Here is a 21,772-nt window from a genome sequence, read left to right as displayed (position 1 = left end):
TAAATGCCTTGTTTTTTATGCTCTATTATTGCCCCTGTATGTTAAATATCTATCTATATGAATAGACATACAGGGATAATAATTGATTGTTTTGCTAATGTTTATGTTCTTTTCATGTATGGCTAATGTATTTATCAGCTTTATTTTGTCATTGGTGTGAATAATGTAATTTGTAATTAGTTAAAGGTTATTTTTAATGGCTTCTTTCTGGTAGTTAGATTAGAATGATGGTGGTTACTTTCAATTAGAATTCTTTTGGCAATAGTTTGGCTTTAGGAATTGAATAGGGAATTGTATAATTGATTTGCATTGTATTGTAATTGTTTTAGGAAATGGATTAATTGATTGATGGTAACTGTATTGATGTTGCTTAGATTCTATTTGATTTTCATGATGGCATCGGTGGTTAGGGGACATTGTTCATAGTGCATTTTATTGTTACATATATTTTGCATAGTGTTACATGATGCACAGATTAATTGCATCATGTACACACTCCATGCAATTGTGTGACATTTCATATACTGTACACTTGTGTAGCTGCTGGTTTGTTGGTTTATATTTACAATCGATGCTGGATTTATTTTAACATGCAATGTGGTGATTTTAAGATTAAAAATTCATGTTTTGATTTATGCATGTTTTATGTGTTTCATAATGGGCAAATAATCTATTATCCATATCTGGATAATAGTTATTTTGCACATTATTGTACTGTATGTATTGGGGGGGGGGGGGGGGATTGATGTATTTAACGTATAGGTCAGGTTTAATTTTACACACAGGGTTGGTTCCTTTAGTCTGCGAGAGACCTCTGGAGACCACCTGAGGTATCCTCAGGCTTCTCACGGGTACCAGGTTGCGTGGTCCGCGGGGGACACCTGCGGTGAAGAACCAGTGGCCACACATCTGTGGGGGCACTGCGGACCTGTAGGGACCACACGTGGTTCCCCAGACACCCGTGGGAACCACCCGACACCCCTCAGGCACCTGTGGCTCTGACCCAGGGCCCCCAGACATCCACGGGCCTACCGTGGGGACCCAATTGTGGCCCACGGTGACCTGCGGAGACCACCTGGTGGGCCATGGCGCCTGGCGGGACCCATCAACAGGCCTCCAGACCCTGTGTGAAATGTGTTGCTGGTAACCTGTAGGTCTGTAAGGTGACCCGTCAGGCCCACCGGGGACTCACATGGGCCTGGGGTATGAATCCTGTATGTAAAAGAATAAATCATGTATTTATGGGGGGCACAGGGGGTGAGTTATGTATTTAATAAATATAATGATGTTTATTGTGGGGCAGTGTATTATTTTTATTGTGGGTACTGTGGGTGGGGGGAGGGGGTATTGGCCCCAAGGGTATGTGGGTAGGCCTCCCGGCTGGGTAGTGGGTGAGGGTGGTTAGGCCTCACGGGGTGGGGGGTTAATGGGGGAGGGTATGTAGGCCTCCCGAGTGGTGGGTGAGGGTGGGTTAACCCGTTAATGACTGTAGCGGTTAATAACCGCTACTGTGATTAAAGGGTTAGGGGACATTACATTAGCTATTGTGATTGTTGTGCATGTTTTGCAGCATCGGAGGGGGCATGGACAGGATGAAGATGAGGATGAAGACGGCCTTCATCGTGGATGCCTGTAAAAGGTATTTTTATTAATAGTGTGCGGGAGCAGGGGGTCCCCTGAGCTGAACCGCATTGATTTCTGCCTCAGGGACCCCCTGCTTCCTGAGTTACAGGCCCCGGTTTGTGGCATCGATGCCAGTGTCGCCGCCATCTTTATAGAGCCCCCGTCACGTCTTGGATGCTATAACGATGGCGCCGACACTGGCACCGATGCCCCATACCGGGGCCTGTAACTCAGGAAGCAGGGGGTCTCTGAGGCACAAATCAATGCAGTTCAGCTCAGGGGACCCCCCGCTCCCGCACACTATTATTAAAATGTACATTAATGCAGCTTCATTATCATAGCGGATAGCCGCTACGGTAATGAATTATTATTTATTGTTATGTGTGTTTTAATACTAGTGTAGATGTGCAGGGGTTTGCCTGAGCTGAACCGCAATTGTTTCAGGTCCGAGTACCCCCTACTTCAGGAGATACAGGCCCCTTTATGGGGTGCCAGTATCCCTCTGCAGAATGTAAATAACCCAGTCACGTGACGCGGGAGCTTTAAAGTGCAGGGGATACCGGCACCCCATAACGGGGCCTATATCTCCTGAAGTAGGGGTCCTCGGACCTGAAACCAATGCAGTTCAGGTCCTGAGACCCCCTGCTCATGTACACTATTATTAAAATGTATTTATTTAGTGTACGATCGCCTGTAACAGCCTTGCATGGACATGGAAATCTCCACGCAAATGTTACAAGCGGCTTTTTTTTCTATCAGCTAGCGTACGTAAAGGTTAAGAACGCTAGCAGGGGGGAAAAAAGCAACACGTACGCTGTGGCTGTTCTGAGCTATTATGTGCAGGTACGTTAAAAAATGGGCTCAAGGACTTAGTGAATCGCGTCCCCGGCTTCACATTTTAATGAACCTGCTTTATTGGAAAATCAGAACGCAAAGCCATTGAGCTTAGTGAATAGCCCCTAAGACAGTAGACAGATTTTTGAGAGATGTCCAGCCCCTCAGCAAGACTGTGAAGTTCCTTTTTAGAGGCTTCCAGTTCTGTACGGTGATTGCTGATCTCTTGGTGGGAGGCATCCAGCTCTATGCGGAGAGTATGAACCTCGTTCTGCGATATGCCCACCTCTGTCCGGATACTGTTGAGCTCCTGGTGTGAGGCATTCAGATCTAAGCGGAGAGTATGAACCTCATTCTGAGAAACTTCCAACTCTCTATGGCAATTGCGAACCTCTTGCTGAGAGATTAATCTCTTTCAGTGCATCCTTTTATTTCTGTTTCAAGTGAGCAATCATTTTGTCAGACTTGCTTTGCTTTTCATCCATAGTGGTAATAGTAGTGTTCTCAGTATCTAGATCCGTCCTTAGATCCTCCAATGCTGTCTTGGCCGCCAAGTAAACTGCGAGCACAGTCTTCTGCAGCTCAGCATTATTTTGTCTCTCCATTTTCAATTCTTCATGGAGCAGATCACAGTTAATCCTGGCAGCTTGCAGTGCATATTCAGGGCTGGTCAAGGGATCATCACTCACTGGTTCTGGCTCTGCATCCCTGGTATGGTTGTTTGAGGGTTCCTCACTGTTAGCACTGGACAGACACTTTTTTTCGGTTACATGACTTCTGCCTTGGGCCTTCTGGATATTCTGTCATCCGCGTGACGAATCTTCAATTTTCTCTAGGCTGTAGGGCATCTCAGACCCCCTTTTCCTCCACGAGATCTGCGGATGTGTCAGTTCCTTCCACGATAAGTGAAGCACCGCTTTTCTTCTGCCTTTTTGTTTTGGACGACTCCGTCCCATCAGGGATACTGGGGTCTCCATCTTTATTTGAAACTTCTGCAGCTTTTCGATATCCGCCAGCCTTTTCTTTAAGTTGCGTTAACTGGCAGGAATATTTGGGGTCATATAGACCTGTTTGCTCGGTGCGTACCGAGCTTAGGCTTCTCCACCATTCTTGGGATGTTTTCTGGGTGTGACTCGGTTCGGGTTCCCCATAAGAGATATCTTCATCCTAATCCGTATCTCATAGGATCGTAAGGGCCACTCTTCTGTGGGGTAGGGTTCATTACAGGAAAGCCACATCTTGTCCTCCATTTTGGGTCTATCAGGTGTATTTTTCTTCCTGATCTTAGGAGGCGCTATTGCAGCTGTTTTCACAGTATTCGCTAGAACCCTAGCTGGTAGTCCTACAGGTGGACAGACTGCTTGCAGAGTTTGTAGCTCTCACAGGCGTCTCTGTAGACTTTTTCTTTTTCTTCTTTACTTTTGTAGGTTCTGAAACATCAGCAGTACTGTGCACACATTCTTTCTCATCAGTGATACTGGATGTGCCCTTGCCATGTAAAACTTCCGTATCTTCCTTGTGACCACAGCGCATTGCTTGCTGCTGCAGTTCCTTAGCACGTTGAAAAAAGTATTCCTCTGGCTGCTACCCTTTTTCTGGGGCCACAAAGAGATTATCCGAATAATGCCTGAAGGGACACTGCTCCGTGTGGCTGGGCTCTTTACACCAGGTGAGGGAAAAAAACCAGACACACGGTCTTCTCTTTAGGAGATTTATTCAGCAGCAGTGAAGCAAACCAACATTTTGACTGCCGCACAGTCTTTATCAAGGTGAGGGCTGACATATAATACAAAAACCCATAAACTGTATATATACCCCTATGCTTACTTATCTAAAGTCCTTGTAGCTGGAAAATGGCGCGAAACAGGTCCGCTTGTGACATCACGGCCACGAGAGGACCGCTCATGCGTGCCCACAAGTTCACATACATGTGAACCTGGTGCATGCCCGCGGCGCACCGCCTGACAGTCGCATGCAATGGCAAACCCGGAATTGCCTCTCCCTTGTTGGCATGGCTACCAAGACACCCGACTCAGCGCTAGTCACAACAACAAAGCACTGAATACGGGGTTGGAGCCAGCCAATGGGTAGCAAGGATTCACACCTATTTACCAACACCATAACAGTGCCACATAAAGTTCCCATAAATAGAGGGTAATAACCCATAAGAGCATAAATAACTCACACATATAGGACTAAATGTGTACAGTATATACAGTAGGGAACAGTGAAAATAAGTGGATATAATAAATAGAACCCATAAAACACAACATATAACAAAGACTCACAAACATAAACACACATAAAAAACAGAAGTGTCACAAAGATAAAGCTTATATCCAACCATCTATTATAGTAAAACTATCAGTATGCATATCAATGGTGAGAATCAAAGCCGACAGAGGTATACAGGTGCAGGTCCATCATAGTCGCTACACGATTAACGCCTGTCAAGAAAATATTTAAGGTTCAATTGTTCGTTGAGGCCACTTCCAATACCCCATGTACCCTCCAATTGCTGTTCCCTTTTGTCAGTACACTGACACTCTATGGTGTCAGTACATTCCGCAATTCGCCTGAGCGCACAACAGAATTAGATTTCTCTTCTCACTTCCAATACTAATCCATAATTGAAATATCCAATAAGCTTCCCTCCTTAAGAGAGCAGTATCTCTATCTAAGGCTCCCTTTAATGGTGGTACAATCTCGATACCCATGACTCTCATTGCCGATATGGGATGTTTATGCTCTTAATAACACTCCTGTGCGCTCTAAACCGTTGTTTCAACATTCTCGTCGTCTTACCAACATAGAGTAATCCACAAGGGGATCTGAGAAAGTACACTACATGTGTGGATCTATACATAATTCTTTGTTTAATTATAAATTGCAACACCTGAAATTCCCAGGTTTACCTTGACTCAAGAAGTGTGTACTGTAGTTTGATAATATTTTTTGTCATCAGATTTAAAAGCTAACATGGGGGGTTCTCGACATAAATCAGATAAAATATGGTCTTTCTTATGGTAGATTTCAGGAATTTATTTCCTCTATTGTAAGTAATTGGAAATATTATCCTATCATTAGAGCATCTCTTACATCCAATGAGTGGACATTCAAATGCCTCCTCAAGCATAGATGATGTATAACCTCTAGCCTCAAAACGTTCTTTCAACTCAGATATTGCAGGGCCCAACCGTTCAGGTCTATCTATAATCCTTGATACTCTCACCTTCTGTGAGTAAGGAAGTGCTTTAATCAAGGCCGGTGAGTGATAGCTATCGGCCCTACAGTAAGTACAGCATTCCTATCTGTGAGTTTCCTATATACATCTGTGTGGATAACACCATCCTCTAGACTGACCAGAACATCCAAAAAAGATATAGCTGTGGTGCTCCAATTATTGGTAAAACTTACCAGTGTGACAAATTGATTAAGACAATAAAAAATTAAATCAATTGGTCTTGTGTACCCTTCCATATAATGAAAATATCATCTATGTTCTGGTAGTAGCAGAGCATGTGAGCATGTGAGCATAATGTTAATGAGCCGTGGGGACACAAAGAAAAGATCTTTTTGTTCACTCCAGCGTACATCTGCGTTGCCCCAAAGGCGCACAGCCTGATGGGACCCCCCCAAGAACTGCTCCCCTCTGCACAGGACCAGCGTGCCAAGGGTTAACATGTGCTTGTCCTTTGTTGAATTGGCAACCCCACACACTGGAATGTTAATGAGCCATGGGGACACAAAGAAAAGATCTTTTTGTTCACTCCAGCGTACATCTGCATTGCCCCATAGGCGCACAGCCTTTGGTGCAGCCGAAGGGCAGCCAAAGGGCGTGAGCCGTTTGCTGCCCTTCGCTGATGTTAGTTGATGTTAAAGCTGCTCTATTTCTATCTGAAACTCACAAGCACTCTATCCCCTGTACCCAATTTTCCTACTCTATCTGTCCATGAAATGTCTGTTAAGTGACTGTTTGACCTCTGTTCTTTTATTGTAACCATGTATTTTTTTATAACTCTGTGCCGAGGACATACTTCAAAACGAGAGGTATCTCTCAATGTATTACTTCCTGGTAAAACATTTTTATAAATAAAAAATAAATATAAAATAATATACTGATGCATAAATGATGCCTAAATGTTTTTTCTTTCAAAAGTGCCATAAATTGGTATATGCCAGAGCCACATTACTGCCCATTGCGGTACCCTTGATCTGTAAATAATATTGCTGATCAAATTTAAAATAATTCTTAGGCCTGGGACATAGTACAGAATTTGGTGCTGCTGCTCGCTGTTGCTTGCTGCCGCTCGCTCTACCAGGAGCTTTTTGCTGTCCTGGCAGAGGAGACAGCAAGCGGCTTGGGAGGCGGGTATCACTGTGTGTGTGTGTCACTTGGTAGCTGTCAGTGTGTGTGTGTGTGTCACTTTGAAGTGGTCTGTGTGTTTGTGTGTCACTGAGGAACCTGTGTGTGTGTGTATATGTGTGTGTGTGTGTGTGTGTGTGTGTATATTATATATATAATATTATATAATATTTTAAATAGTTAAATACAGTGACAAGCAATGCATTTTTTGGCATATGCTTGTTTTTATTTCATTCATACTATATGTATTTTTGTTGATTGTTATTTTTTTTCTTGTTTGTTTTGTATGATTGTTTTTTTTTATTCTGGATAATTTTTGTTGATTGCTTTGTTTAATTATTGTTTTTTGGGGTGTTTGATAATTTTTTTTTTTTTTTGTGTTTGCTATTTAAATTTATGACTAGAATTCCGATTAATGAAAGTTTTGATTTTATGTGTTTGAATATCACTGTCTTTGGCCTTGAAAGTTCTAACTTTACTTTAGCAAAACTACAAATTTTACAGTGACCTCATTTGAAGAAGCCACTGGGAATAGCAAAATAACTTTGATTTTGAGTCAAAAATACTCGGTGATAGATGTGAGGCTAGAGTTTTTACCTTTTTAACAACACATTTTGGACCTATAGAAACATATGGTTGACGTTCTTTATCCAAAAGCAACATACCCCTGTGTTTGGAAATGATGGACTTGATTAGAATAGCCTGCTTGCTATATGTAGTAATGAATAATGGTGAAGAGAATCCTGCAGCTGTGTCGAATGTATCAGAGACTCTCTCCACCCTTGTTTTTTGTTTAACAAGATTTTGTCTGTCAGTCCAATATGCCTGGTGGAATGCTTCCTGAATATCTGTGTTGCGAAAGCCTCTTATCAAAAATGTAGATGCTAATGCTTTAGACTGATCGAAAAAGGTCTGTTCCGTAGAAAAAGGCATTTAAGCCTAAAAAATTGTCTTTAGTAATCCCTCTGATGGTAGATCTAGGGTGACTGCTATTTGCTAAAAAAAAAGTGTTTCTCAAATTAGGTTTAGGGAGTCACTGACTGCTATTTAAGCCCTGGAACAGGTGCAGCCAATTACTAAGTCCATGAAGAGATTTGCCAGGAACCAAGATGGCTACAACAGCCAAGTAAGGGCAAGTTCCAGCAAAACCCGAGACTGGAACCCTTACACTTTGGACGCATGCCAGACTTGTATACTCATCTTATTTAATCTTCAAAATGATATATTATTCAAATTGATATTTCCTTGATATTTTCTGAAGGACCATTCATGTTATTGCATTATTATATGGATTTCTTCAGCATTACTTTTTCACGTTGTTTCTAATAAACCATGGAGGTTTTTGGAGCACTGACTTTTTGGGATTCGTCTCCTATTTTTTATCCGTTAACCAATTGTTCATGATGTAGCCAGGTCCTCCGGTTTCCCCTTACCTCTGGGGGGTGCGGGATGTGCTGTTGGGGCAGCTAGTAGGTGAGCCGGTCACCGGGAACTTGTGGCACACTCGGATAGCGGGGGACACCATTTTGGAAATGTGCACGCATGCGCATTAGCGATCGGGAGTTGTGGCGACCATCATAGAGTTGCGCATGCACAGTGATTCAGGAGAGGCAGCCATTTTAGATAAGAGCATCCCTAGCGGTGGCCATTACCATGGAAGGCTCTGTGTGGGACTACAAGTCCCATGAGCCTCAGGGAGTTGGGATACCAGGTGGTCACAGCAGCCAATGGGGTTGTCAGAACTCTCTGCTCCCTGATTCTGATACATTTCACGCATGGGAGAAAACAGGCAGTTGATGACAGTTGGGGCTGGGAGAGCAAAGGTAGAGGAGGTGCGCGGGTGCAGGGGTCAGTGATCCACTGCATAGGCCAGTATTCCCCCTAGGCCCCAGTTAGTGCCCTGAGTCACCCTCAGTTTGTGTTGCTGCAGGAAACAGCCATTAGATAGGGACCTTGCCTGATTAGTGATAGTAGCATTCAGGGACACAGTACTTCACTGAGGAGTCTGTCACTTGTAGTTTGGGACCAGGCTATGCTGCGGAGTCAAGACTTGTTAGAGACATACCCCTGAGGTGGGAACCTCATCGTGAGAGACTGCGCTGGATCGGCGGATTATTTTTGAAGTGTCAGTGCACCAACATACTGGTACCTGCAGGCACTGATCCTGCCTTGGGGTTGGGTTCCTTGGGGACACTTTGAGGTTAAGTGACCAAGGAACGGTCTGTTACTTTGGACACGGTGTGGGGTATACATGGTGGTGGGAGAGGGACACTATTGCACAGTGACGTGTGGCAGGGACCACTGGTATACAGTTAAGGTCATTCATATTTTCTCTCTCTCTCTCTCTCTCTCTCTCTCTCTCTCTCTCTCTCTCTCTCTCTCTCTCTCTCTCTCTCTCGCTCTCATCCTGCCAGGCACTCCTTCTCAATCACTGAGTAGTTTTTTTCCCTCTGGAACAATTTCCTACTCAGAAATAGGATCGGATGTTCCACTCCCTCAAACTGTTGTGACAATACTGCCCCTAGCCCTATCTCTGATGCATCGGTTTGCACTACAAAAGGCCTGTTGAAGTCTGGGCTTCTAAGGACGGGATCCTCTGATAGACACCTTTTTATGTCCTCAAAGGCTCTCTGACACTCCCTAGACCATACCACTTGTGTAGGGGCACACTTTTTTGTGAGGTCCGTTAAAGGGGCTGCAAGTTCCGAGTAGTTAGGGATGAACCGCCGATAGTACCCTGCTAAACCCAGCAGAGAGCGTACCTGCGTTTTTGTTTGGGGGGGTCGGAACTTCTTTCAGGGCAACTACCTTATAGGCTAGTGGTCTTACTTTTCCACCTCCCACTGCAAACCCTAAGTATTTGGTATCTGCCTTACCTAAGGCACATTTCTTAGGGTTGGCTGTGAGCCCTGCCTCTCTTAGAGATTTGAGAACCGCTTTCAGCCTATTTAGATGGGCCCGCCAGTGTTTACTATAAATGACAATGTCATCTAGGTAGGCTGCGGCATAAGCCCTATGGGGTCTCAGCACTTTATCCATGAGTCTCTGAAATGTGGCTGGGGCTCCATGCAGTCCAAATGGCATTGTCACAAACTGGTATAAACCCATGGGAGTGGCAAAGGCTGTTTTGCATTTGGACTTTTCCTCCAAATGTATTTGTCAGTATTCTTTTGTTAAGTCCAGCGTGGATATATATTCCACGTTACCAAGGGTGTCAATTAACTCATCCACCCGTGGCATCGGATATGCGTCAATCTTGGATACTGCATTGACCATAACTAGTGAACTACACCACTCACTGCATGATTCCTCAATCACTCCTAAGTGTGACATTTCTTGTACCTCCTTCTCTACCAGGGCCCTACGACTTTCAGGAAACCTATAAGGACGGGAACGTACTTTTACCCCATGTGCTGTCTCGATCACATGTGAAATTAAATTAGTTTGCCCTGGCAAATCAGAAAAAATATCATGGAATTGTGTAATTATTTCTAACAAGTCCCCTTTTTGTTCAGAGGACAACTGTCTACCCATTGGGATTTTATCGTCACCCACGATGTTCTCCCATGGGGGCTGAGGACCCAAGTCCGTTTCCTCCTCCACCGGGTGGATGAATAGAGACCACTGCATCTTCCAGGGTTTCAGCAAGTTCACATGGTAAATTTGTTTACCCTTCCTGGACCCTGGTTGAGCGATCTCGTAATCCACATCACTCGTGCGGCAGAGTATGGGCCCTGCCATTTGGCCAGGAGTTTGCTCTCACAACTGGGTAACAACAACATCACCTGATACCCCGGGGTTGGCGGCCATACAGCAGTTCAAATGGAGAGAATCCCGTGGAGGCCTGGGGAACTTCCCGCACTGCAACAGCAGAAAAGAGAGAAGTTCACCCAGGCTCTCTTCTCTGAATCTAAAATTTTCTCAGCATCCCTTTTAGAGTTCGGTTAAATCTTTCCACCAATCCGTCAGTCTGTGTATGGTAGACCAATGTCCGAACAGACTTGACCTCTAGTAATTTTAAGCCATCCTGCATCAGTTTAGCCATATAATTTGTACCTTGGTCTGTCAACATAACCTGGGGAAGTCCAACCCGTGAGAACAGCTCCAACAACTTGTTGGCTACTTGCTTCGCCGTTGCTGTTCTCAGGGGGAATGCCTCAGGATATCTTGTTGCATTGTCAACTATTACAAGAATAAACCTGTGTCCTTTCGCAGAAGGTTCTAGAGATCCTACCAAGTCTACCCCAATCCTCTCAACGGGAACTGACACCAAGGGTAGAGGAACCAAAGGGGCTGTTTTTTGTCCCTACGGACTAATTAGCTGGCACTCTGGACATGCCACAAATAACTTTGCAATATCAGTATGCATCCCTGGCCAATAGAATTGGGATGAAATACTGTCCAATGTTTAATCCCGCCCAGGTGACCACCCCAAGGGATAGTATTGGCTAGAGTGAACACAGATTTAACAAACGCCTTGGGAACCAATACCTGTCTGGTGACCTCCACTGTTTGTGTCTGCCTATTCACCCTATACAGGATATAATTCGATAATTCAAAATGGGGGAATACTATCACTCCCTGTGCATTCAATATCTGCTCATCAATTTTTACTACTTTATCATACTGTCTAGCAAGGACTGGGTCTTCCCTTTGCCTCTGGCGAAAATCAGGGAGGTATAGGTCTCGTAAATCTCCAGGGCCCATATCCCCGTCCCTCTGGACATCCCCAGTCATCACTTGTGACTTCTGGCTACTAGAATGGTCACCTTGAGACCCAGATTTCTGCAAACAGTCCTGTTTGTCAGAGCATCTTTGCTTCCGAGTCTTTTGAACCTGGTGTCTACTGGGAAAAAGGTCTGCAGAGAAGGGGAACAGTTTTCCAGGGTTCTCCTGAGCCATAAAATAAGGCTCCTCGTGAGAGACTGGAGCCATTAGGTTCGAAAAGAAAGGCCAGTCCTGGCCGAGCACAACGGGGGCAGGGAGCCAAGGAGCGACTCCTACTTCGAGGTAGGCCTCCTGACCTTTTACCTGTAGCCGGATTTTTGCCGGCGGATACCGTTTTACATCGCTGTGTATACATTCTATACTCCATGGGGAGTCAAAAGAAAACACGTTAGGTGGTAACAGTTCCAGGAAGACCAGAGTTTTCCCAGAGCCTGAATCTACAAGGGCCTGGAGGGTTTTTCCCCCAACCTGGGCTGGAAGTAGCCAGGGCTTGTAATTTTCTGCAGTGAAGGCCGAGGCGACGGTCCCGCTGAAGGAACAATCCATCTGTGGACAGTCCACATGCCGGTGGCCTTTTTCTCCGCAGGCGGAACATGGAGAGGGTTCCCTCTCAGGAGGGTGCCACGGATAGCGCTCCGCTGGACCGGATACTGGAGACTAGGCATCTGGTGGGTCCTGTGGGCGACGTCCTCGGAAGTTCCTCTTATTTGGCGACAAGCCGACATCAGGAAGGGGATGAGAGTCTCGGCGGTGCCTGGCGTTTTGACTTCTTCCTTGTTGGAAGGACTGCTCCTTTCGTGGCACTTGGCGGTTGTGTATGGAGGGGCCGTAGTTTCCCCGTTGTTCCAGTCTCCCTCTTTGGGTATCCGTAAGTGCTGGTGAAGTTGGATCCGTCAGGTCCAGGGAACTCACCTGATCCTCGGCCCCAAGGAAGTTCTCAACGAGTCGGACCGCCAAAGCTAAGGTTTCAGCAGCATGGCGTTTTAACCATGAGCGTGTGCGGAAGGGGGTATTATCTGTAGGAATTGTTCCAAAACCACTTGCTCAAGAATTGCCTCCTTAGTGCGCTCCTCGGGTTGTATCCAGCGAGTACACAAGTCCAATAACCGCTGAGTGAGGACCCGGGGTCTTATCTTAGCGTGTACTTCAGGTTCCGGAACTGCTGCCGGTAGGTCTCTGGGGTCAGACCTAAGTGATCCAGTATGGTGGCTTTTACTTGTTGGTAATCCATTGCCTGATCTGCTGGGAGGCCCTGATATGAGGCCTGGGCTTCTCCTATGAGGAGCGGGGCCAAAGTAGTTGCCCAGCGATCTTCAGCCCAGCCCTGAGCTTCGGCAACCCTTTCAAATGTCAGTAGAAAAGCCTCTGGATCCTCGTTCGGAGCCATTTTCCTCAGGAGGGGTTTGTTCGCTAGTTCTGGACTGGCAGACCCCTGGAATTGGGTCAGCAGCTTGGCCATCTGCTCATCCTGTGCTATCTGCTGCTGGGTTAGGAGCTGGGTTTGCTGCTGCAATAGTAGTTGGGCCTGCTCCTGTATTAACAGTCCCTGCTGTTTGGTCTGCTCGCACAAAATCTCTTTTAATAATTCTTCCATTTTTCTCATTTTTGTGTGTGTGTGTGGCCCTTCAACGGCAGGGGCCTCTCAAAATCCCGGTACTACTGACACCATATGTTGCAGGGTGCATGCAACCACACACGCGGGTTCTCTTGATAAGGCTTATTTATTGAGCCTTAAAAACATACAGCACACAAAAACAAAATAGCTTCTCTTCAGCATACAAAAACAAAATAGCTTCTCTTCAGCAGACAAAAACCAAATAGCTTCTCTTCAGCATAGAAAAAAGGCAGCTTCTCTTCAGCATGCAGGACACAGACACTTCATCATACATGTACTTTGAAAACAGACCTTATAGCATTAATCTCTTCAGTAGTTCAGTCCTGTCTCCTGACCAGCTAGCCTGCATGTGTGTACAGCCTGGGGGTTTTAAAACACCTTGATTATGCAGCTGGGGTCAGACTAATTAAGCAGCCCTTCTCAACTGAAACTTAACCTCCTCACTGCTGCCCTGCAAGCCTAAACATAGGTTTGCCAGGTATATGGCTGGTAACGTTCATTCACCCTGTCACAGGGCCCTTGACCCATAGTGAAGGTTCGAGACCATCTGAAGTTTGAGGCCAGAGCTGTGACTGCATTGGGTAGAGCTGCCTATCGACTTTGCTGTACAGAGAGAATAAACCGGTTCCTGTTTCATATACCTCCTGCCTGATGTGTAATCTTTCTGAGTGGAGAGGAAACCATTCTACTTTGAGATATTACCTTCATACATGTGGAGCCTACAGCAGATGGAGGTGCTGAGTACCACTGGGTAAATGTTGGGTATGTACGCCAAAAGCCTGTTCTGCAGTACCCCCAACCATCGGCGGACACCTGAGCCTCTTGTGAACCCAGGTAGCATGCACCATACATCTGGTAACAGGGAAATCTCCCATAGGGTGGGGGAACAACTGTTATACTTAATTAGCTCTCTTGTTTCCATTTGGAGTGCTGGGAACACCTGGTGTGGTCTATTTAGGAGAGATTGTGGTCTCTCCATTGTTCCCACGTACCCACAACGTACATATATCTGTACCAAAGCTCCATGTTGGGTAGTGCTGTCTATACAACATACTTTCTATAAAACAGGCTAGGGTCATTCTGCCCTGAACCCAATAATAGTTTCAAATTAATAAGCCAAAAATATGTTTTTTTAAATATGTAACTTAAATTAACTTTTTGTGTGGTGGAATACCGAATATACAGTAGATGGGCCTATTGACACAGGATGTATGAAAATCCTGGGCAAATTATCTGCATCAGATACTGTATATTAAAGAAAAAAATCAATTGAGAAGGTAGTTCATTTACTTCCAATACAAGTGTAATTTCTCTTTGTGACCTTGAACAAGTTACAGTATTTCATACAAAAAGTATGTGTGCTAGGTAGCACTCCACCACAAAATCCATATGGAAAGTAAATTATATGGTGCACGGGAACAAGGGGCAATCTCTAAACCCCAAGCAAGTCAGTAATATATACAGGGGTCCCCAGCACACAATAAATGAATAAAGACAAAAAATAATGAGTAGCCAAGTTATTTAAACATGTCCACTGATTGCACCAGATGAGGGAATGAAGCAACAGATCCAATCCTAAAGCAGGAACTCGGTGAGTGGGTGGGGTCTCTGACATCATCCTGTGTATCCGAATAAAGCCACAGCTGCTGCTCCAGCTATCATTATGCATTTTTTGGGGGCCATGCTTTAAGTGATTAGTTAGGTGCTACTGAGCACATGATCATGCAGTATTATCAGTCTAGTGTTTCATCCCCCTTGTTCCCCTTCCTCCCCTCCTCTCACCCTGTACTGTTTTTCTCCACAAGATGTACTCTCCAGACCCTATGCCAGGGCTGATTTTGTAGCGGCTATTACATTCAATACATTGATTCTCTTGTTGACAGATTTTTTCTTTATTCCTTTATTGTTTGCTGGGGACCCCTGTATATATTACTAAGTTACAGTATTTTATCTCAAGCACAAATATACTGAATTCTTTGGGGCATTGATTCTCTATGTCAAAATAATGTGCCTGCATAGATTGACGCCAGACGTCTGTAAGTGATTTTTAACCTTTTTTGATTCATTAAACTTACAGGCTTCACTATGGGCTTTGCGCTGTCTTCATCTCTTTTTTTCTTAGCTTTTTCCTGTGACCCAACGGTTGGATCCGGTGAAGGGAGCAGCATCGCCCATTTTTCATCATATTTTTGGTCTTTTTCTTTTTGGACTGCATATTTATACACCTTTGGACTAATTGTTATAAAAAATATCAATTATTGTCATTAAATAATTTGAATATTGATTATAGTTCATCCATGGGGATTTGAGCGCTAGCTGAATTGTATGTGATTTCTTAAGGGTAATTTACCACCATTGAGATCCATTAATTTATCCAATTACCTAATAATTCTCACTGTCAGCTTTTGGTCTTTTTATTATCTGTGCTATAATAAAAAGAATATTAATATGATCAATTTGTTTGCTCTAGTTTTATAGGCTTTTATAGTTTAGCAGCTGAGACATTTGACTCATCACCTCCCTCCCAAAAAATAAAAATAAATAAAATAATAATCACTAACATTAGGAATTCTTGAGAGTAAAATGGGATCACTTACTTGTCAGAGGTAAAAATGCTTGCAATGAAATTCCTTAGCCCAAGAAATAAGGACACATTTAATAATGTGGGAAAAGCTAGAAGAGACAGTAAAGGGAATAAATTTAAGAAACACACTTTATTACATATTTACTGAGAGGTGCTCTGGCAGAAGGCATTTTCCAGTTCCGGAAAACACTTTGCAGCCCATTCACTTGAATTGGCCATGAGGGGTCTTTAAGAATAGCACTGCATAGTAAATATGTGTCTTCATCCTTATTACTAGCACTTGCACTGCATTGTGAACAAGCTGTGCTCATGCACAAACTACACCTATGACAACACCTATGAGGAATTATCATGGTGGTCCATTAACCTCTTCAATGTAAGATTGAATGTCACCATATTAATAATCAATGGGTTGTTGAACAACTGGTTAAAGGAATAACAACCTACACAGGGTAATAAACAAACAGGAAGATATAAATATACCATAGTCACCTATTCATGAAAGTGTCAGGCATTGTGTTTTGCAATTAAATAACAAAACAATCTAGTAATTACTCAATAATGTGAAGACTGTAGTTAGGGTCACATATAAGAAGAAGCTACTTCAAAAGACCTTCCATGCTAGAAAAAACTATGCATCTTGACCCTGGCTGTACTCAAAACTGTGACCATGCAGCAAGCTTAAGCCTATAGGGGAACCATGTTGAATGGTTTTGAAGCAAAAGGTGGCACTGTGTGCTCATTTGCATGTCATTTCCCAGAATCCCTTGCTGCAGTGGAAGTGCTGGGTGATAATGGTGAAAGGCGGGGTTGCAGACCTGTCTAAGACATGCAAATGAGCATAAGTAATATTTCCATATGCTATGTCACTTTTTTTACTCACCTTAACTAAGTCCCTCTCTCCCTCTCTCCCTCTCTCCCTCTCTCCCTCTCTCCCTCTCTCCCTCTCTCCCTCTCTCCCTCTCTCCCTCTCTCCCTCTCTTCCTCTCTTCCTCTCTCCCTCTCTCCAAGAAACCTCCACCATATTGCAAATAAAAAGATCACTTGTGAGCACATTCACATGTCTTAGGCAGGTCTGCAACCCTGCCTTTCACCATTATAACCCAGGTTGGAACATGTCTGTGAATGGTTTATATGGCTTTGCATCTGATTCCCATGCTGTGCTTTAAAGCTGTGTTAACAGCGAGCATTGTGCTCACAAGTGATCTTTTTATTTGCTATATATATATATTTCTCTCACTATTTTCACGAGGGTACTTTTGGTTTTTAACCAGTTTTAATTGCACTGTAGCTCATATCTTGCGCCTAATTTTTAACCCCTAAGGTAGCGCATACTTGTCATGCATTCCATGCAATTGGCTATATTATTGTTTTGTCTCCCCTTTTCTCTTTCCAGTGGAGGAAATACAAAAGACACAGTATAAAATAGGAAGTGTACGACCTGCTCATGTCTACAGTGATGTTGTTTAAGGCTTGACATGTTTTGGCCAAAAGATTGAACTACTGTAAATGACCCTAAGTTATGAGAAGAATAATATAGAAAAAAACATATAGGAATGTACATATTGAATGTGCATTGGGTCTTCTTTGTTTGTTATAAAATTGGAAAGGGAGAGAGCAACTGAGCGAATGCTCATGGGAAAGAGAAAACTTTAGCTTAGCCGGTCTATCTCTTTTCATGTATTCGTCTATACCTGTTATAAAAAAGCTTAGTTTTGCAGATTTCTTAGCTTGCTCAGTCTCTCCAGCACCTAAAAGATTTCCCACTCTAATGGCAGCAGCAATACCAATTGAATCTGGAATCTGAAAGATAGTACAGTACAATAGTGTGTTATCACAGTTCTTATTATTTTAATTACTATTTAACTCTGCATGTTTTGTATGCAGATCATACAAATAGAATTACATGTAAATATTCATGAAAAAACTGTACAGAAACACATAAATTAAAGGCAGACAAGCATTCACAAAGCACTGTTTGGCTTGCTTGTTTGGCTTGCTCCTCATCCATTTTCTGCTTTTGTAGAATAGAGTACAGTATTCTGGTGAGGTATTAGCATAGATCTATAGAGTGGCATTACTGCCTTCCCCTTTTTGTGCCAATATAGCACAATGTTTCCCATTACATTACATTCCTTTTACATTGCCTACTTTTACATCATCAAACATGTAGGGGGCAATTCACTAAGCAGTGATAACTCCTTTTAAGTACAATAAATGCCTTTTAAGACTGATACTGCCTGCTGCGCTATTCACTAAGCAGTGATAACAGTGCTTTCTCGGCCGAAAAAGGCATTTTCTCAGCCAGGGAAACAAAAACGTCAGATCAGGCAAAAAACGCAGCGTTTTTTGTCAGCGCGATTACCTAAGCAGTGATAAGTGAATCGTACTTTAAAAGCACCAGATAAAGGCTGGCACAAAAGAAATGGAGTCATGAATAAAATCCTTGTTTATGTTATTTTCAACACACAATTAATACAACAGGCCGGCGGGTGTCCCCGGGTGATCCCCGCGGTAGTCCGGGGCCCTCGGGTGATCCCCGCGGGAGTCTGGGGCCCTCGTGTGATCCCCGCGGGAGTCCCGGTTCTCCGCTGGCCTGGGGTACTAATCCTGTGCCCAAAAAAACACAACAACCATACTTTCAAATAAATACAACCCCCCTCCCCTCTGCCCCCTAACACATACAGTACAATAATGGTCAAAATTACTATTATCCAGATATGATAACAGTGTATTTGCCCATTTAAAATAAAACATTAACAAGCAGAAATAAAGAAAATAAATTTTGCACTCACCCCTGCCAGGCTACCACGATGAAGGCCATCCTCATCCTCATCACCGTCCTTGTCCTCCGTTGCCACAAACAATACAGTACAATCAAAAATACATTCTAATGTCCCCTAACCCCTTAATCACCTTAGCGGTTAGTAAACACTATTGTGTAAGGAATCAGGGAATGCGTCCCCCGTGGCGCGCTCCCTCCTTACCTTCCACTACATAGCCTCTTACTGCAAGGATTCTCAGGGCACGTCCACCGTGGCATGCATCCTCTTTGCCCAATGCTGTGCAACCTCCCGCACACCTTACAGAGCACGCATCCACGGAACGCTTTCAGGAATTCCACAGAGCTTGGCTCCACCCCTCCGCTAGTGACTCACGTCCGCCCCACGTGGCGCGCACACGTTTCGTGCGTGCACTGCTCTCCAGCTGCGCGTCAACTCTGATCACCCTCATCTGTCTCCTGCACCATTCACAGCGTAACCCTGCCTCTATTGGGCACACACCTCTGCTCCTCCTCTCTGTCCCATTGGTTCCCTCCTGCTATATATGCTCAGCTAGTGCTTTCACACTTTGGCTGAGCATAGTCATAGGTGACCTTGTGTTCCCACATCCCTGTGCCTGCCTTGTTCCTGTTTCCTGCTTTACCTTGTTGCTGCTTGTCTCCTTGTGTACCGAACCGACTAGACTTTGGACCATTCTCTGGATTACTGATGGCGGCTTGCCTTTGACCTTCCATTACTCTCCATCCCTGACCACAGCTAACGGACACTCAACTACTCTTCTGGTTCCGACCCTAGACCACGACACTCCGGACTTCGACTACGATTTGGCACCTACCTACGACCTTGGCAAGTACTATGACTAACCCACTCTCTCCAACCAGACCCGGCTATCTTGACTATCCACCCTCCAGGCGTGCCTCCCACTTCAATAGCGGGGTCCCTCCTTGTTCGTTAACCCACCCTCCCCCACTAACCAGCCAGGAGGCCTAACCACCCCCCCAAGCAACTACCCCCACCCTTAACCCATTCATTGATACAGTGGGTACATCATGCCCATATAATATGGGCATGATTTAACACTATGCCAGTCAATGGTCAACCTAAACAAAACAATCACAAACAAAAACCAATGCATTCCAAACAATCTCAAACTAAAAACAAATAAAGAAGTAAACCGACTAAAATTACCACCAATCAATCAAATCCAAAATAAAGACCAGAATAAACAATTAAAACAACAAAACCATGAATAAATATCTAAATAAACTGCATCATTCAAAATCAAAAGTAAAAAAATAATTCAACATTAAAAAGCAAACACCAATCAAAAGCCAGAAATAAACTATTTAAAACACCAGAAAAAAATCCTGAACACTACATCAATATGCAATATAAATAGCATACATTTTAAAATCAATTTAGAATTTAAAATCAAAGAAGCAATATATATTTGCCAAAACAACCATTGCATCTTACTGTATGTATGCATTTATAGCCCTACATAAATAGATTTGGAATGAATGTGTAAAAAAAAATGCAATCACAACTAAATACAATAACAAAAACCTGTAAATGAAAAATAACATACATTCAATATTTTTCCTTACCATTTAGATGTCTTCACCCTCCGATTCCCGTGGAGTACAGGGGCAGCAGATACCTTACGGCCGGGTGTATCGAACACCTTCCAGAACTCTCTGGGGAAGGATCTGATATCCTGTGTGAGGTCGGATCTTCGTTCCCAGATGGGACAGGCCCAGGCAAGAGCGTTGTCTATGAGACGAGAAACAATATATGCCACTTTGGCACAGGGTGCTGTGAAGCGGGATGGATTCATTTAGAATTGAATAAAGCACTGGTTAAGAAATCCCCGGCACCCGTGGGGGTCACCCCCATAGCGATTAGGAGCAGGTAACCGGGGCTCTTGGGAGATGTGTGAAGAGGGCATAGTGGCAGACTAGGAGACAGCAGGAGCAAGAGGAGAGTGAGGCTCTTGGAGAGAACGGGTGAGAGACCTGAAGTTCTCCTGAAGGGAACGCATGCTTTGATCACTAACCACTAATTTTTCCTCAATACTGGACAGGTACTGGTAGCTTGCGTGTGTGCTCAGGACTCTTACTGCCTCAGCTGGGTCAAAGTTTGTGTGGCTGAGCATACTGTAAAGCGTAGCTCACCACAAACGAAGCACGACCACGGTGCTGAGGTAACTGAGTAACGCCAACCCACAGCCACGCGGGCACGCCTAGAATGTAGATTGGTCGTGCAAACCAGGTCAGGAATATAGACGTGAGTGTAGTAGAGGGTACTTGCCGGATCAGGATTGGAGAGTAGCGGATCATCGGGGAATGTAGCCAAGTTCAGGATTGGAGAGTATCAAATCGTCGGGATACGTAGCCAGGTTCAGGATTGGAGAGTAGCGGATCATCAGGGTGCATAGCCAGGTTCAGAATAGGAGACTGGAGGAAGGTAGGTATATATCCGAAGCAGGAGTAGAGAGGTCAGGAGTCCAAGGTACGTAGCAGGGTCAGGCATCGGCAGGATCAACAATCAAGGCAAAAAAAGGCAAAGCAGGAAATGCAGGAACAGGATGTGGCAAGCCATGGCGTAACACAAGACTATGCTCAGCAATGAGTGTCTGGAGCAAGAGGGTATATAAAGGAAGATCCTCCAATGAACAGCCAGGGCGGAACCAGGAAACCGAATCCTAGAGGCTGCTGGTGCCCACAGGTGTGCCCTATGATGCAGCCTGATCAGGAATGGAGGCGAGGCCAAGTGCGCGCCGACCCATATGCATCACTGAGGTCAGGGGGCGGAGACCGGAGGGCAAGTCACTCCCACGCTGGTCCTATCCGTCACCAGGAAGGGGGCAGAGACTGGGGCGTGAGTCAGAGGGGAGGCTGGACGAGCGCACTTGCCACGCGCCAGAGCGGGGAGCAGAAGCCCACGGGTGGGCAGACAGGCCGCGCACGGTCCGAGCGCACGCACTTAACGGGGCTGTGAGACTGCGTATCCAGGGTGTCCGTGGCAGCAGGTGTTTCCAGGTGAGGAGACTGTCTCCAGGATGGCGGATCCTCCCAGCTAACACGGTACCAATACATATATGATTTTTTTTGTTTGTTTTATTTTTTTCTCAATGCTTAGATATGGGCAATATCATTATAAACTATTGAAGACAATGAGTAGCTGCCGGATAATGAATGATCATAAATGATAATCAAAACTAGCAATAACAATTTGCC

At 44.5% G+C, this 21,772-nt stretch overlaps 1 protein-coding gene across 2 annotated transcripts in view; it reads right to left on the bottom strand.

Moving 5' to 3' along the window:
- Positions 1–21,772, bottom strand: part of LOC142490976 (multidrug and toxin extrusion protein 1-like) — a 164,475-nt gene that overhangs the window by 59,427 nt on the left and 83,276 nt on the right. For both annotated transcript variants that reach the window (XM_075593336.1, XM_075593338.1), the window contains 2 exons: positions 17,445–17,553; positions 15,764–15,839 (listed from right to left, as the gene is read on the bottom strand). In XM_075593336.1, the coding sequence (XP_075449451.1) occupies positions 15,764–15,839; positions 17,445–17,553 (185 nt within the window). The remainder of the gene's footprint in view (positions 1–15,763; positions 15,840–17,444; positions 17,554–21,772) is intronic.

The sequence above is a fragment of the Ascaphus truei genome, chromosome 3 (genome assembly GCF_040206685.1).
Source record: "Ascaphus truei isolate aAscTru1 chromosome 3, aAscTru1.hap1, whole genome shotgun sequence".
In the NCBI taxonomy this organism is placed as follows: domain Eukaryota; kingdom Metazoa; phylum Chordata; class Amphibia; order Anura; family Ascaphidae; genus Ascaphus; species Ascaphus truei.
This window is presented reverse-complemented; position numbering and strand designations above follow the sequence as displayed.